This window comes from Oryctolagus cuniculus, chromosome 11 (assembly GCF_964237555.1).
Source record: "Oryctolagus cuniculus chromosome 11, mOryCun1.1, whole genome shotgun sequence".
In the NCBI taxonomy this organism is placed as follows: Eukaryota; Metazoa; Chordata; class Mammalia; order Lagomorpha; family Leporidae; genus Oryctolagus; species Oryctolagus cuniculus.
In genome coordinates this window covers 116,851,503-116,869,579 of record NC_091442.1, presented here as the reverse complement: position 1 = coordinate 116,869,579, position 18,077 = coordinate 116,851,503, and the positions used below count along the sequence as shown (strand labels likewise).

At 45.7% G+C, this 18,077-nt stretch overlaps 1 protein-coding gene across 7 annotated transcripts in view; it reads left to right on the top strand.

The window, feature by feature from the left end:
* SLC25A17 (solute carrier family 25 member 17) overlaps nucleotides 1–18,077 on the top strand; it is a 96,400-nt gene that overhangs the window by 22,189 nt on the left and 56,134 nt on the right. For all 7 annotated transcript variants that reach the window (XM_051834057.2, XM_008275178.4, XM_017350926.3 and 4 more), the window contains 3 exons: nucleotides 3,788–3,848; nucleotides 4,917–4,983; nucleotides 7,124–7,275. In XM_051834057.2, the coding sequence (XP_051690017.2) occupies nucleotides 3,788–3,848; nucleotides 4,917–4,983; nucleotides 7,124–7,275 (280 nt within the window). The remainder of the gene's footprint in view (nucleotides 1–3,787; nucleotides 3,849–4,916; nucleotides 4,984–7,123; nucleotides 7,276–18,077) is intronic.

Below are 18,077 nucleotides of genomic sequence, written 5' to 3'. Positions count from 1 at the left end.
AACAACGTAGAGTCCTGTGTCGTTCCTCCACGAAGAGGGGGAGCGACATAATGGTGCCGTGACTCGGATAGGAAGCCTAGGCAGGGTTTAGTGTCGTTCCTCCACGAAGACGGGGAGCGACACTGACTACGTGGGCCACCTTTGTGGCCTTCCCAGGCACATTAGTAGGACCCTGGATCAGGAATGGCACAGCTGCCACTAAAACCAGCATGCCAGTATGGATGCAGCATCACAGGTGGTGGCTTGGTCCACTGTGCTACAACCCCAGCTCCAGGACTTACAAAGTTTAAAAAACTATTATTTCGTTTTGCTGATTTGAATTTTGGTATGCCTCTTCCCAGAGTAGGGAATAGATCAATGAGTGCTATGGGCTTTCTCTTAGTCTTGGCATTTCCATGTAAGATTTCAAGGTGAATAGGGCAGGGCTTCTGAGTTTCCAAGTATCTCCTTAAAGCTGGCAGAGGAGACAGGTGGAGGTGGTGCGGTTGGTGGAGACAGGTGTTTCCAGGCCAGACTTCTGTGTGGTGATGCCTGGTCAAGGCAGCACCCTGCATGGACATGCAGTGCCGTGTGAAGGCGAGGGAAGGCCACAGCTGGAACAGACAAAAACGCTTTCTGGAGCCTCCCAGCCCCCGCCTTTCTTAGCTGTGCCTGTGAAGTGTGCAAGGATGCTGCAAGTGTACATTTGTAAACCTGTGTGAGTCCCGTGTTTCTTGAGACACTGCATGGTAGTCAGTCCTTACTAGAAAAAAAATTGTGTTGGAGTCGTCCAGAAAGCCCAAGTAACTGAAACTGGAGCAAATGGAGTAAATATTTAATTAAGAATCTGTGATCTGCAAAGATAGAGGATGAATGCTCTCCCAGCATGGAAGTCAGGTTTCACTGTGAAACGCTGAAAGAGGTAGCCAGAGCTCTGGGAGCCCAGAGAGCTGCACAACAGGTTGTACCCTAACGGGTAGAGGGAAGCAACATTTCATCTGAGTTTTGAAGAATTCTAATATTGTAACACAGTGTTCTCCTTTGTTAAACTGACCTAGATAGATAGATAGATAGATAGAGGCCTTGTACATTTTCCTAGTTATCTTTAAAGTTGACCTAGTTTCTAGTTATTGGTATGATTAAAATACTGTTATGTAAGCACTAAAACTTGAAGAGCATGCCTGAGAGTTTGTACCAGTGGGCTTCCATCTGGGCTAAGAACCACAAGCAGAACTAAAAGCTCCATGCGCGTCATTTCATCCTTAAACGTGTGCTTGTGATTTTTATCTAAGGCCTTATGATTGGAAAGACTGGCAGTTTGCTTCTTTTTTCCTGTGATACATTAAAAAAAAAACTATTATTTTAATGGCAGAGCATCAGAAAGAGAGAGAGAAAGCAATCTTCCATTTGCTTGTTCACTTCTCAGGACTGGGCCAGTCTGGAGCCAGGCATCGGGCCCAAGCCCTTGTGGCATCTTCTGCTGCCTTCCCAGGCACATTAGCAGGGAGCTGGATCGAAAGTGGAGCAGCCGGGACTTGAACCAATGTTCTGATGCTGATGTCACAGCAGCAGTTTAGCCTGCTGTCCCACAGTTCTCGCCCCTTCCCTGATATTTGTGTTATTGTATTACAGAATTTTTACCAAAGAAAGTGTCATTGTTTAAAATATCAACAAACTTTATTTTTTTAAAGATTTATTTATTTACTTGAAAGAGTTACACAGAGAGAAAGAGAGGTCTTCCATCCGCTAGTTCACTCCCCAACTGGCCGCAACAACTGGAGTTGCGCCGATCCAAAGCCAGGAGCCAGGAGCTTCTTCTGGGTCTCCCACATGGGTGCAGGGGCCCAAGGACCTGGGCCATCTTCTACTGCCTTCCCAGGCCAAAGCAGAGGGCTGGATCGGAAGTGGAGCAGCCGGGACTCGAACTGACGCCCAGATGGGATGCCGGCATTGCAGGTGGCGGCTTTACCTGCTAAGCTGCAGCATAAGCCCCCAAACTTTATTTTTAAATAACAGTATGCTCCTTACCTGCTCTTTTAGTTTGTGCTGAATGTTTTGATTAAACACAGAGACTGGAAGTACTTAATTACTTAACTACTGATTATTTTGTTTTCAGCTAGGAACAGTAGCTAACCTGTAAAAGGTTAAAAACACATTTACCTGACGTCTCTGATGTGTCCTGGGTTGCACTTTCCTTAGTTTGTCATTTATACAGACTTGCTACATTTTCTTTTTCAATGTCAAATAGATGGAGAAATTTCTTCTAGAAAATTATATTTCTTCTGTTTGAATATATAACTTGAGAAGTTTGAACAACAGTAATCCCAATAGATTAAAATACTGCATGTAGGGGCAGGCAGTATGGCGTAGTAGGCTAAGCCTCCACCTGCAATGCTGGCCTCCCATTTGGACACAGGTTCTTTACCTCTCAAATAAATAAATAAAATCTTTAAAAAAATTGCATGTATTCATTTTTTTGACTCAATGTTAACAATGAACTTTCTTTCATTAAAAAGTTGTGGTTCAGAGCAGGTGTTGTAGCTTAGCAGGTAAAACCACTGCCTGCGATGCCGGCATCCCACATCAGCACTGTTTCATATCCTTGCTGCTCTGCTTCTGTCCCAGCTCTCTGCTGTGGTCTGGGAAAAGCAGGAAGAGCAGCAGCCGGGACTAGAACCAGGCCCATATGGGATGCCAGTGCCACAGGTGGAAGATTAACCTACTGCGCCCTAGCACCAGCCCCTGTTTTTTTTAAAGATTTATTTATTTGAAAGAGTTGCCGAGAGGAAGAGCAGAGTCTTTCATCTGCTGGTTCACTTCCCAAATGGCCACACGGCCGGAGCTGCGCCAGTCCAAAGCCAGAAGCCTGGAGCTTCTTCTGGGTCTCCCACACAGGTGCAGGGGCCTAAGGACTTGGGCCATCTTCTACTGCTTTCCCAAGCCACAGCAGAGAGCTGGATCTGAAGCGGAGCAGCCAGGACATGAACCTGCGCCCATATGGGATGCCTGGACTGCAGGTGGCGGCTTTACCTGCTACAGCACAGCGCCGGCCCCCTAAATAAATCTTAGGAAAAAAAAGCTGTGGTTCAGAGGCAAGGATTTGGCTCACTGGTTAAGACACTCTTTTGGGACACCTGTATCCCATACTGATATGCCTGGTTCCACTCTGGGCTCTGCTTCCAGTCTAGCTTTCTGCTAACGAGCATCCTGGGAGGAAGCAGGTGGTGGATCAAGTACTTGGGTCCCTTTCACCCACATGGGAGACCCGTTTTGAGTTTCAGGCTCCTGGTTTCAGCCTGGCCCAGCCCTGGTATTGCAGGCATTTGGGGAATGAACCAGCAGATCAAAATTTCTCTCTACTCCTCTGCCTTTCCAGTAAAGTGAAGAAAATAAAAAGTTCTTTTAAAAAAACCATAAAAGTTGTTCAGGAGTCGGGCATTGTGGTACACTGGTTAGGCCCCTGCTTGAAACGCCCGTATCCCGTACTGGAGTGCCCAGGTTCCATTCCAGGCTCTGCTGCTTATCCAGCTCCCTGCTCATGTGCACCCTGGGAAGCAGCAGGTGATGGCTCAAGTTCGTGAGTCCCTGCCACCCACGTGGGAGACCCGGATGCTGTTCTAGGCTCCTAGTTTGAACCTGGTTCAGCTCTGACTGTTGTGAGCATTTGGGGAGTGAATCAGCAGATGGAAGATGCCTTTATCTGTCTCTCTCTGCCTTTCAAATAAATAAAAATGAAATAAAATAAATAAAAGTCATGTTCATTGTGTCTGTGACACTGTAATGGCTAAAGCCTGTTTTAACTTTTCAGGGAAGTGTGACAGCAATGACAGTATTTTTTCCCTTGGATACAGCTAGACTTCGGCTTCAGGGTGAGTATTCGTCATTTGTGTAATCTCATTCCTGTTCGTGTGGTGGTGGGAAGCAAACATACTTCCCTAGCAAGTTCTCCATCGCTGTCAGATTTTCTGTTTCTTCCGCGACCACGTGGTCTGCCTCCACTGACTAGAGCCTCTGGATGGCTCAGAGCCTTAGCCCTCTTCTCTTCTCAGAGAATCTGAGTGGGTTTGCTTAAGAATTTTGAACATTACAATTCTTCCAATAAGCCGTAGGGCTTGGTAGCTTTTTGGCGGAAGGTGGGTTTTTCACTCTTTCCTTATTTTCACTGTTCCCCTTGGGTTGTTGCCACTTTGTTATTACAAATAATGATGTAAGAATAGAATTTTCAGTGAGCTTACTGGCTCAGATAAACGTGTTGGTAATTTTGATAGTCATTGCCAGCTTGTCTTCCCTGGTGGTTTACTAATTGACCATCCCACAAGCTATTTTGGTACCGATTTTAATTCTCAGGAAATTGGTTAATCTCCACATTTCTGTGTTCTCAAATTATTTTTAAATTGTGGATAGGAAATTTGAAGTTAATTGAGATACGTTTTGTTTTCAGTGAGAATTTCAATAAATGTAGAGTTCTGATTCTTTTGAGACCTTTTTTTTAGTTCAATGAGGAGACATAACGCAAGGCTGAAAGTTAAGAAGCTTGCGGTGAATCCTGGCTTGCTGTCAGTGGTGTGTCTTTCACAGCTTTTGTATCTGTAGCCTCTTTTGTTCAAGGAGGATAATTTATTCTCTACTTTATTAAAAAATGAGAATATGTTTGGAAATGAGAGAGCTGTATGAAATTAAGAATACTTTCCTCTGTCACAGCTTTTACTTTGGAAATTATGGATTGAATTTAAAAAATGCTTTGTGGTTCACAAATAAGGTGAAGGCCAGGGACTCCGCAGTGGGGCGTTTCACACATGGTCATGTAGCAGGATATGAGGCACATTAGGGGTGCAGGAAGAATAGGCCGAAAGATTGCTCAGGTGAGGTAAGTGTGAAACTTGGCAATGCTGGAGATAATAACTCTGCGTTCAAACGTCTGCTCTTTGGTCTTGTAGTCGATGAGAAAAGAAAGTCCAAAACCACACACATGGTGCTCCTGGAGATCATCAAAGAGGAAGGCCTGTGAGTACTCCCGCCTTGCACCTTGGCAGGCAGAGCAGGTTGTTGAACTGCTGTGCCTCCAGGCACCCACACTCCCTTCCTCTCTACCCTCATAGCCTTTCAGTGTTGTGAATCTGTAATTGCCTGGCTTGTTAGTACATAATTGTTCTCAGTTCCTTAAAAATTTACACTTAGGGGTCCATGTTGCAATGCTGGCATCCCATATCAGATTGTGGGTTGCATTCTTGGCTGCTCCACTTCTGATCTAGCCCCCTGCTAATGCCCCTGGGGAAACAGCCAAAGATGACCCAAGTATCTGGGCCCCTGCCACCCATGTGGGAGACCAGGATGGAATTCCTAGCTCCTGGCCTCAGCCTGGCCAAGCTTTGGCTGTTGCAGCCATTTGGGAAGTGAACCAGCAGATAGAAGATCTTTCTGTCTCTGTGTCTGTCTGTCTGCCTTTCAAATAAATACTTTTTCTTAAAAGAAATCTGTAGTTAGCGGTTTGGTTCTTGATCATCTAGTCTTCCATGAAATCAGTGCTGTGTTTTATGTACAACGACCAAAGATAATAGTTGTTTGCTTCATTCCTATCAGATGCATTCAGATTGTATACTTTTACAAACTTTATTTCTAAGTAATTTCAGAATCACAGAAGGTTGTGACAGTCGTATTAGTACAGAGAACACCAGCATGTGCTGTTCCTGCGCTCATCTGTTGTGAACACTTTCCCATTGTTGCACGTTTGTGCTGTGCTTCCCCCGCCCCCTTCCTTTCTGATTATGCACCCCCCACAGATTTTTCTAGTTGTTTGAAAACAAGCTACATACATGAAGGCCTCCTACCCCAGACATTGATGCTTTTAATAGAGCTTCCATCTACTGGTTAACTTCCCAAATGTCCACGACAACCAGGGCTGGGCCAGGCCAATGCCAGGAGCTAGGTACTCCATCGGGGTCTCCCACATGGTTATTAGGGATCCAAATATTTGAGCCATCACCTGCCCTCTCACCCCCAAAGTGTGCATTAGTAGGAAACCAGATTGGAAGCAGCACAGCCAGAACTTGAATCAGGCACTCCAACACGAAATATTAGGCACCCAATATTCACTCTTTTAAGGAAAACAGCCCCCACCCTGCACTTTTTATTTTTAAGGACCCATAACAATCGTGCACATTTGTGGGATGCTTTGTGATGTTTTAGTACACGGACACATTGTAGAGTGTATCCAATCAGAGTAAGCGTGCCGATCTCCTCAGCATTATCACTTCCCTGTAATGAAAACATTCTAAAACTACTAAAAATGAAAAAACAACTTAGATTTCTCATTTTCAGTTTTCCCCATGCTTCTTCATGATTAGATTATACGTCCTTGGCCAGAATCATGCATGGGTGGTGCCGTGTTCTTCACAGAGTATCAAGTCTGGAGTGGCATGTTGTCCACTGCTGTTTCTTGGCTAACTGATTTCTTAGACTTGAGCTGGTCACTGTGTAATTGCCTCCTCGGCAACTGTAAGCAGTCTGTGCGGAGAAGCTTTGCAACAGTGCAGATACCCTGCTTCTTACCAGAACGCCTACCCTAAATTACCATGAAGTTGCAGCAGTGCCACCTCCAGCATTGCCTCTGCATTTGCCAGTCTCGGCCCGCTGTCACTGTAAGGAGCACTGGCCCTTCCCTCATACTTGGCTATTATCCATATGCACTCAAAAAATCCTTTTATTTTTTGTTAGTGGTTTACATTTGATTGCTGTACTTTATTTTGGTTCTCAAATGGTCCCAGGTTTAGCCAGTAGGAGCCCCTTCATTCTGGTTCCCGTGCCATCATGACATGCCCCTATAATCTTTTTTAAACTTATTTTCTGCAATTACCTCATTTTAAATGTTCTTGCCTTGTGATAAGACACGGATGATGCTATCTGTATTCATGTGTGTATATATATATATTCATATATATATATATATATATATATTTAACAGCCGTGGGGAAGTTCCCATTACTTCCTTGGCATCACTCCTGATTTGGCGTCCTTCACTGTGGAGCCCATCGTGGTGTAGGAGTGAACCGTGCGACAGTGATGATCAGCCCTTCCTGGGGCTTGGTGCCAACCTCCATGGCCTTTCTGCTTGACTTTCACTTTGCTTATTGTGTTTTTCCCATAGCCTGGCGCCATATCGAGGGTTGTTTCCAGTTATTTCCAGTCTCTGCTGCTCCAATTTTGTCTATTTCTACACTTTTAATAGTCTCAAAGCTGTCTGGGTCAAAGGTCAACGTTCTACTACTGGAAAAGATCTGGTAGTTGGATTTGTTGCAGGTAACAAGGTTTTCTGGGTATAAAATGTTTTTATATTTTAATATTTATTTTGTGATCAATATATCTTCCAAGAGTTTACTTTCGCACAAACTAATGCTCACGTAGAGTTTGTTTTTCTACTTGGTGGTTTTTGTTTTTAGCGTGGTAAAAAGTGTAACAATTTACCATCTTACCCATCGTAAGTGTACTTCCAGTAGTGTTAAGTGTATTCATATTACTGTGAAGTGGGTCTCCATAACTGTTGTATTTTGCAAAACTGACGTTATACCCATTAAAAGGGAAACTCCCCTTTTCCCTTCTCTAGACTCTTGTAATCACCATTCTACTTTGTCTCTAAGGTTCCGGTTACTTGGATACCACATATGCTCATAAGTGCAATCATATGATACTGTCTTTTTGCGAATGGCTTATTTCACTTAATATAATGTCTCCAAGTTAACCTGTGTTATAGTGTATGATAGGATTTTCTTATTTGTTTTGTGGCTGGATAATACTCCATTGTTTGTGTATGCAAGTACTTCAGGAAGTTTGTGGAAAATGGAATTAAAAGAAGTTTATTTTGGCCCAGAAAGATCTTGAAACCCATGCATAAAAGGGTCCTCAAAAGGTTCATGGAAAGTGCTGTTACGAGAAAACTATGCAAGATTTTCAGGATTTTTTTCTGTACCAAAATAAGCTTATCTTTTTTTTTTTTCCCAAAGATTTATTTATTTAAAGACAGAGTTACAGAGAGAGGAAGAGACAGATATTTTCTATCTCCTGGTTCACTTCCCAGATGGCCACAACAGTTGGAGCTGGACCAGTCCCACGTGGGTGCAGGGGCCCAAGCATTTGGGCCACCCTCTGCTGCTTTCCCTGGCATATTAGCAGGGAGCTGGATCAGAAGTGGAGCAGCTGGGACTCGAACTGCTGCCGACATGGGATGCCGTTGGCAGCCTTGCCTGCTATGCCACAGTGCTTGTTCCCAAGCTTATCTTTTAACTCCATTTATCTGTGAGCTTTTTAAAGTACCTTTGTATGTCACGTATTATTCAACTGTTAGCGAATACTTGAGTTGTCTTCACCTCTTGACTGTTGTGAATAGTGCTGCTATGAATGAAGGTGTGCACATCTCTCTCTGAGAGCCTGCTGTCTTGTCTTTTGGAAATACAGGTTGAGTGTTCCTTATTCAACATACTTGAGACCAGAAGTGTAGCAGATTTCAGAGTTTTTTGGATTTTGAAATATTTGCAAAGACTTTACCAGTTTCGCATCCCTAATCTGAAACGTTTCCGTTTGGGAGCATTTGGATTAGCGATGCTGTTTGTTTACCCAGGAATGGGATTGCTGGGTCACTATAGTTCCAGGCTTAACTGTTTGGGAGTACCCCTGTATTCGTCTGTCTGTTTCCTATTGCTCTAGCATAATACCTGAGGCTGGGTAACTTTGTAAACAGAGGAGGTTTATTGAAGATCACCTCTGGGGGTTCAAGGGCGTGGTTCAGCTCTGGTGAGGACCTCATGGTGGATGGTGTCACAGTGGTGAGAGCATACATGAAAGAGAGCAGTCACATCACTACAGGAATCCAGAGCAGCTTGGAAGTGGCCAGGCTTGTTTTATAACAAGCTTCTCTTGAGAACTGAGTCCCATCAGAACTACCTCGATCCCTTCTAAGGGGAACCCTATCCCACCCCTCCCCCAGTAATTTTCCATTAGGCTCCAGCTCTTACAGATCCCACCACCCCTGTACTGCCACACTGAAAACCAAGCCTCCAGTACGTAAACCTTTGGGGCACATACTCAAATGATAGCAACCTCCATACTGTTGTTGTTGTTGTTGTTCTTCTTCTTCTTCTTCTTCTTTTTTTGGACAGGCAAAGCTAGACAATGAGAGAGAGAGAGACAGAGAGAAAGGTCTTCCTTTTCTGTTGGTTCACCCCTCAAATGGCTGCTGCGGCTGGTGCGCTGCGCCAATCCAAAGCCAGGAGCCAGGGCCAGGTACTTTCTCCTGGTCTCCCATGCAGGTGCAGGGCCCAAGCACTTGGGCCGTCCTCCATTGCCTTCCCGGGCCACAGCAGAGAGCTGGCCTGGAAGAGGAGCAACCGAGACAGAATCCGGCACCCCAACTGGGACTAGAACCTGGGGTGCCGGCACCGCAGGCGGAGGATTAGCCAAGTGAGCCACGGTGCCAGCCACTGTTTTTCATGATAGTTTTTCCATTTACAGCCTCACCAATAGTACACAGAGATTCCAGTTTCTCCGTGTTTTCCAGCACTTGTTATTTTCTGTTTAATGATAATAACCATCCTCAGAATAGGAGGTGATAGCTCATTTTGATATTGATACACATTTCTCCAGTGACTAGTGATGTTGAGCATCTATTCACGTGCTTGTTGGCCAAGTCCTTTGTGTTTTAATCAGGGTATTTTGATTTTTGTTCTTGAGTTGCAGGAATCCTTTATGTGGTATGATAAGGTAAGCGTGTACTCTCTGTCCTTGGCTCCTGACACAGCCCCTGAAAGTGTTGGGATTTCCTGAGTGGTAGCATCCTCTCTCATTCCTAGTGAGTCCCCTTTCAGCCACTCCTGAGTGACCGTGGGTGGCTTAGACAGCTTCTGGGTGGAGGCTAATCACCAGAGGAACCAACCGTGTGATTAGGGGAGGGGGGAGACTGAGCTCATCACTGGTTATGATCAGAGGGCTGCTTGTATGTTCACGTTCTTCTGTTCACTGAGTTTTACGCCTGCCATGTGAGTTCCATCTTTTCTCCAGCCAGTTGTCTCGGTCACTGTAGGTGAAGTGTTAGAAGCATGGGTTTCTTCTCTTACCTAACTGATTCTTCACTCCCAAGCCATTTAGCAGTAACTTTCCTCTGCACTCTAGCGACTGTGGCCTGGCTAAAGCTGTCCATTGCTTAGTTCATCTTGTTAACTCCTGTTCCTCCTTTTGTTCTTATTACCTCTTCTTCAGGAATCCTTCCCTGTTTGCATAACTGCCACGCTAAGTCCCACTCTGGCTGAGGTGCCCTCCCTCTGTGCACTGCGTGCTGTCTGCTCCTGTCTCGGTGTCTGTTGTATACCAATGCATCTGCATATTCTTCCTCTTTTACTCAGCAGTAAGCTCTTTAACACAAAGAGGCCATTTTTGTTATCTCCCCGTCCCCAGTGTCTGAGCTGGGTGAATGTTGAATGAATGATTTACATATAGGAGACCATTCATCCTGTTGTCTCCCCTGTTACTAACTGGCAACTCTGGTCTTTTAGTTACACTACCCCAAGTTGTGAATTTATCCTCTTTCTCTCTGACCCTGCCTCCAGTCCATGGGTAAATCCTTTTTCATCTTCCTTCATATAGTATTCGACCACAGTAGTCTCCCCTATCCATGGAGGATACCTTCCAAGACCTTTAGTGGATGCCTTAAACTGCAAATAGTTCCTGACCCTATGTACTCATATGTGGGTTTTTTCCTGTATATGCATACATATGATAAAGCTTAATTTATGAATTAGGACCAGAGCTTATTCCCAGGAACTAATATAAAGTAGAATATTTAAATATACTGTAAAAAAGTTATTTAAAGTATATGAATTGTTTATTTCTGAAAACTGCCATGAATATTTTTGGACTGTTGAGTCATAGAAACTGTGGAAAGCAAAACCAGTGCCGTACCTCTCCCCACCACCGTCAGATCTCGCCTGGCTTTCTCTGCACCTGCCCTGCTCGTCACCTGCTTCCTCCTTTGTCCCCTTCAGGCCGTGTGATCGTGTTAACACGTTAAGTGGGAGACCTTGTCCCACACAGCCCTGTGTGAACTGGCCCCCCTGTTCTCTGCACTCGTTGGCCTCTCCTGTCCTCCTTGAACCCCTGGTGTCTTTCACCCTAGATGGCCACGCCGTCTGAAGTGATATTCCCTTCCAGCACGTAATGCTCTCTCTCCCTCTGCTCTGCTCGTGTTTTGTCCTTAGCCTTTGTCCTCTATCTTACATACGTGTTTTGTTTATTATCTGTCTCGGGTCTTAAATTGTAAGCTTCACAAAGACAGAGATTTTTGTTTATTGTTTACTAGTGTGCCCTCATCACACAGACCAGGGCTAGCATGTACTGGACACGTGGTGTGCATTGATGGGCAGACTGCTGGGAAGGACTTGTCGGGGAAGGACTGTTCTTTCTGTCGTGTTCAGAGGAGCTGGGCCAGGATCTCAATGTATGAGGGGACTTCAAAAAGTTCATGGAAAATTCAGTTACAAGATAAGTTTATTTTGGTACAATTTTTTAAATCCACGCATAATTTTTCACAGTACACACTTTCTATGAATTCTGTGATCTCTTCATAGTTAGTTATCCAGAAACACAGAAGGTCATTTCAGTGTTGCTAATCATGAACTGAGTTTCATATTTACTTCCAGTTGCTTTAAGAAGGTAGATTTAATGTCAATAGAAGTAAATATCTTGTTAACACCTATTAGAAAAAATAGACCATTGGGAGTGAAGGTGAATTTCTGTCTTTTGAGATTTTAAAAAATTAAAGTGGATAATCATTTGGTGCTTGGATTTGATCATGGTTCTCAGCCAAAGCTGATTTCAACCCACAGGGAGCGTCTGGCAACGTCTGGAGACATTTTTGGTTGTCAGAGTGGAGGTGCTGCTGGTGTCTAATGGGTAGAGAGGTCGGGGGCTGCTGAACGTCCCACACAGTAGCCCTGCACGCACAACAGAAATACCCAGCCTGGAGTGTCAATATTGCCTCAGTTGAGAGACCCTTGGTTAAAGAGTTTCATCATCCTTTGTAATTCTGAGATCCCTTGATTGTAGTCCTCTTTCTCTGACAGTGGAGAATTCCTTGGAAATTACTTCTGTGAGTTTTAAATTGCTCTCAATAACATGTTTTTGTGTCCTAATATATACGATTCTTAAAATAGTTAGAACAGCTTTCTTCCTCCTCCTGAGTCCTGTTGTCATACTGTAGAAATGAGGTTCATTATCTCCAAGGAGAACTAGGAAGAGCATTATTGTTATTCAAATTCAAAAAATTTTAATATTTTCACACAATAAAACTTATACAGCTTAATGCCCTGGTGAAGTTTGAAAACAGAACCTTACATATAACTTATATGAAGAAGACACATCATTTTTATATGACTGAAATTTTTGAGTAATTCCTTTTGAATGCCAATGGTGTTATCATTGTTGTGTATTCCCCGCCCTTAGGGCTTTAATCTGGCAAGATGGGTGGTTCTGTTGTATACCCAGGTGGGTTCCTTCCTTGGGAGTCAAGTGGTTGAATTTGTGGCTTGGAGCTGCCATTTCTTCTCTCAGTGAGTTTTATTTCCCAGGAGTGCATACCCAATTAGCATACTTCATTTTTGTTTTCTCACCATAACAAAGCAAACTCACTACTGACAAAACACTTTTGTAAGATTTCAGAATTACATTGCTATGTTCCAGTTACTCCTTGTGCTGGGGCAAAAGGTCCCCTTTGCCCTCTGAAAAGTTTATTGAAGTGAACTGACAGTAAATAGACTGACAGGAGAAAAGGCATCCAGATTTACCTTCCATGCATGGAAGAAATCATGGGTGAGTGACCACCTATGAGGCCACTGGTGTTTGGATACTAATACATAGATGGGGCAGAGGGAGGTATTTTTTGAAGGGTAGTGATTATTAGGGAGAATGAATGAGTCCAGAGACCAGACAGTGTTTTTTTTTTTTGTTTTTTTGTTTTTTTAAGGTTTATTTATGTATTTATTTGAGAGAATTACAGAAAGAGGGAGAGACAGATCTTCTCGCCACTGGTTCTCTCCCCAGATAACTGCAATGGCCAGGGCTGAGCCACGCCCAAGCAAAGAGCCAGGAGTTTTATCCAGGTCTCCCATGTGGGCAGGGGTCCAAGCGCTTGGGCCATCTTCCACTGATTGTCCCACAGCATTAGCAGGGTGCCAGATCAGAAAAGGAGCAGCCAGGACATGAACTGGTACCCGTATGGATGCTGGCATTGCAGGCAGTGGCTTTATCTATTATGCAACAATGCTAGCCCCAGCAGCCTCTAATTTAAAACAGTCAGCTTGCCACAGTGGCATATTAAGAGTGATCGGCCCTGGACTCCTTCACTGGGATTGGTGAATAGTTTTAGTTTGTTCAGTTTCTGATCTGCATCTCTTAGCTTTGTTTCAAACAAATGGTGTATTTTTTTAAAAAGAAGGAGGAAGAAAACAGAATCATGGGCATTAGAACTAGGAAAAACCAATCTCCTATCTTTAGGTAAATAAAGAATGAATATTCCCATCTTAGAGCTGAAGGGACATCTACAGCTTCAGACGGCAGGAGAGTTCTCTGCACAGGCTCATAAACAAGCAGGCAGCTTTCTTTAGGCGTCTGGCCTGTCAGGCATCATTAAGAACTGGAATTGGTTGGGCATTTGGTACAGCAGTTAAGCTGCCCCTTGGGACTCATGCATCTCATATCATATCAGAGTTCCTGGGTTCAAATCCCAGCTCCACTCCAGATTTCTAGCATCCTGCTACTGCAGGTACTGGGAGGCGGGAGGTAGGAGGTGATGGTTCAAGTAGTTGGGTCCAGCCTACCCACATTGAGTGCTGCCTCCTGGCTTCAGCTTAGCGCAGTCTAGGTTTTGAGGAGTGAACCAGTGACGGGAGCTGGCTGGCTGTCTCTGTCCCCCTGACTCTCTGCTTTTCAAATAAATAAGGTAAATGATTTTTTTCTAAAAGAAGAGTTGAAGTTGGAATCATGAACTTTTCTCTTCTGTGGAATGTTGTTCTAAGCTTGATTATGTTAGTTGCAAATTTAGGTAATTTTGTGTTCTCAAGTATTTCGAGTGTCTTTTCCCAGAATTATGGTGGTTAAAAAGTCCCACTCCATTCATTTTGACTTATTGGAGAAAAAAAGTACTTGATTGTCACAGAAGAAAAGCTTTGCAACACAAAATGTTTTTAGGACTGTGTTCTCTTATTTAAATAATGTAGCGCATTTTTGTACTTTTTGTACTAAGGTTGTCCTTAGAATCCTTTTGCTTTTTCAGCTGGTTAGTAATGGGGCTGTGAAAGCAAAACATACTGGTTAAACCTCAGTGTTGGGTGCATTGCCTCTTAAGTGCTTTGCGTGTGCCTCTCTTGAATAGGACATGAAGGAAATGTCGATCTCTGAGAATCTGTTTAGTGGGCAGTAGTTTCCACCTTTAGGAAGATCTGCATACTGTGCCTCTGCAACAGCCCCGTGAGCTGGTGCTCTCGGGTCTGAGCTCCCCGTCTTCCTTTCCTCTTAAGAGAATGTCAGCAGACTGCCCAGGAGCACATTTTAATCCAGTTTTTCTAGCTGGTGGTTTTTCTCTGTTGAGTACCGTATGCTTTGCGTTGAAGAACACATCCCAGAGTCTGGCAAATGGGCATGTTTTCATATCCTCCTCTCTTGGCCTGTGGAGCACTGGCACTTTATAGAGATGAGATCAACAAGAATCCTTTTCAGTAAAGTGTTTTCAGGTTGTAATCAATGGCTGAGATGACAGCGTGTGAATACATTGTGGTTAACTAAAGATGACTCCTTGGTGTTACGTGAATTGACAAAGGTATAACAGGTCCAACTCAGAATGTGTTCTTTTTTATTTATTTATTTATTTATTTTTATTTTTTGACAGGCAGAGTGGACAGTGAGAGAGAGAGACAGAGAGAAAGGTCTTCCTTTGCCGTTGGTTCACCCTCCAATGGCCGCCGCGGCCAGCGCGCTGCAGCCGGCGCACCGCGCTGATCCGATGGCAGGAGCCAGGAGCCAGGTGCTTTTCCTGGTCTCCCATGTGTGGGGAGCAATCCGGACTAGACTAAGTTACTCAAATTAGGACTTATTCTATGCATCTGCTCTCCCACAAAATGGCACTGGGAGAGAAGTAAACAGCTTCCGCACAGCTGCCTCCAGTTCAACTAATAAACTGTAGGACTTGCTCCTGATTGGAGGAGAGCAGCGTACTCGGCGTGTGGGCAGCCGAGTTGGGATTGGCGGAGGAGGACTATAAAGGAGGAGAGAGACGGCATGCATCGGGAACATCTATGGGGAACATCTAAGGGAACCCGTGCAGCCCCCGAGAGAACCGGCCGGCGGTGTGCCGCTCCCCTGCGGAAGTGGGGAATGCGGCCAGGGGGAACTGCCCTTCCACGGAGGTGGAAGGGATAGTAGCCAACCCGGGAAGAACCAGCAGCAAACCCGGGGAGGGCCGAGCAGACGAAAGAACAGCGCAGGGTCCTGTGTCGTTCCTCCACGAAGAGGGGGAGCGACATAATGGTGCCGTGACTCGGATAGGAAACCTGACTCGGATAGGAAACCTGACTCGGATTAGGAAACCTAGCTCGGATAGGAAACCCAGGACGGATAGGAAACTTAGGAGGGAAGAAACGGGAAGAAGCAGGAAAATACCGGAGAGAGAGACTAGCAAACAGCCTAGGGAAAAGCCGGACGAAAAGGGTGCCGGAAGAAGCTATTGAAAGCCTAGGCATAGACTCAGATACGGACTACGGGGGGAAGCTGGGAGAAATCTCTAAGGTCGAAAGTGAAAGTGAAAGCTAGAACAAACAGACTCGGACGCGGACTGTGGGGAGAGGCCAGGAGAAATGAGGGAGGAATATTGTTGGAAGAAAACTTAGGGAAACATACCGGGTAGAGAAAAATGTTAGGGAAATTGAAGCCGTGGGGGGCAGGCCAAGGCGGACACGAAAGCCACTTTGGGATTCTCAAGTTAGCCCGGGAATAGGGGGCGAAAAGTTGAAACCAGAAGCTGAGACGTAAGCCAGATTGGGATCCGTCTGATTAGCCCGGGGAGCAAAGGACGGGAAGCCAAACCGTGGGGCGGAGACGTACGCTGGGTTGAATTCGCCAGGCTAGCCCGGGGAACTTAGATTGAATGCTAGTGGCGGACACGTAAGCTACGCTGTGTTACTCGCGGAAGCCGCCGCGTGCAGAGAGAGCACGGGGCGTGAATAGATAGGGAACGGGGCTGGCGTAGGCCGTGGTTCAGACGCGAAAGGGTTAAGCGTGGAGACCGCGGAGCGCGCGAAGCCGAGCCGCGCAAAGCCGGGAAGCTGCGCAGATGAGAGAGGCGCGCGGGCTGAAGCGGCGCAGAGCCAGGAACCCGCCGGTGGGGCGAGGTGCCGGAAAGCCGCAGGGATAAGAGAAACAGAAGTTTAGAAGTAAAGTGAGAAAAATAGGAATGCTGGAAGATAGAAGTAAAATGGGAGAAATAGGAATGCCCGGAGATAGAGAAATAGAGAAATAAAAAGGCCTCCCTACAACACTGCAATGTGAGAGCTTGGATTCGGTCTGCCTAATCAAGTGAGGCGATGAGCACCTGCGGGCAGCTAGCAGCTTATGCGCCGCAGGTCACCGAAGACAGGCACGAATTAACATCAGTAAGGCTTCCCCACAATACAACAATATTAAGCTTGGATTCGGTCTGCCTGATTTAAGGCGGTAAGCGCCAGTAAGCAGCTCGACCAGAGTATGAGCTGCAGGTCACCGAAGATAGGCACGAACCAACACTAATAAGTCTCCCCCACAATAAGGCAATGAGAAGGCTTGGATTCGGTTTGCCTGATAGGTCTTGTAAGTCCCCTGCAGGCAGAGCAGAGCATGCGCTGCAGGGCACCGAACACAGGCACGTATCAGCGCCTAAAAACCTCCTCACAATGGCGAAGAGAGGACCCGGATTCGGTTTTCCTGATTGATAGGACTTGTAAGAGCCTGTGGCAACTCTAGCAAGTAGAGCAGAGTGTGTGCCGCGGGACACCGAAGACAGGCGCGTATCAACGCTAAAAAATAAAAAGAAAGGGGGATCTGTGGGGAGCAATCCGGACTAGACTAAGTTACTCAAATTAGGACTTATTCTATGCATCTGCTCTCCCACAAAATGGCGCTGGGAGAGAAGTAAACAGCTTCCGCACAGCTGCCTCCAGTTCAACTAATAAACTGTAGGACTTGCTCCTGATTGGAGGAGAGCAGCGTACTCGGCGTGTGGGCAGCCGAGTTGGGATTGGCGGAGGAGGACTATAAAGGAGGAGAGAGACGGCATGCATCGGGAACATCTATGGGGAACATCTAAGGGAACCCGTGCAGCCCCCGAGAGAACCGGCCGGCGGTGTGCCGCTCCCCTGCGGAAGTGGGGAATGCGGCCAGGGGGAACTGCCCTTCCACGGAGGTGGAAGGGATAGTAGCCAACCCGGGAAGAACCAGCAGCAAACCCGGGGAGGGCCGAGCAGACGAAAGAACAGCGCAGGGTCCTGTGTCGTTCCTCCACGAAGAGGGGGAGCGACACCATGGGGTGCAGGGCCCAAGCACCTGGGCCATCCTCCACTGCACTCCCTGGCCACAGCAGAGGGCTGGCCTGGAAGAGGGGCAACCGGGACAGAATCCGGCGCCCTGACCGGGACTAGAACCCGGTGTGCCGGCACCACTAGGCGGAGGATTAGCCTAGTGAGCCGCGGCGCCGGCCTCAGAATGTGTTCTTACGATGCTCCTACAGGGTAGGCAGAAAACAGATGCCTGGCTTGTGCAGCTGTGCAACAGTGAAAGAACTGAATCTGAATCTCTTGACTATTCACCTGGGTTACCCTTGGTTAGAATATATTTTCTGTATGGTATATTTGGAAATTTCTTAAAGCATTCTTTCTTCTTCTGTGTTTAAATGACTTTTAGTAAAAAGTTTCTCTTCCTTACAGTGATGCCTCTTGACTCTTCATGGCATGAAGAGTGCCAGGCAGTTCAAGTATGTTTGTTTGCTGAGTTTGTCCATTGGTTCAGATGTTCAGTTACTAAATTTAAAATGTATA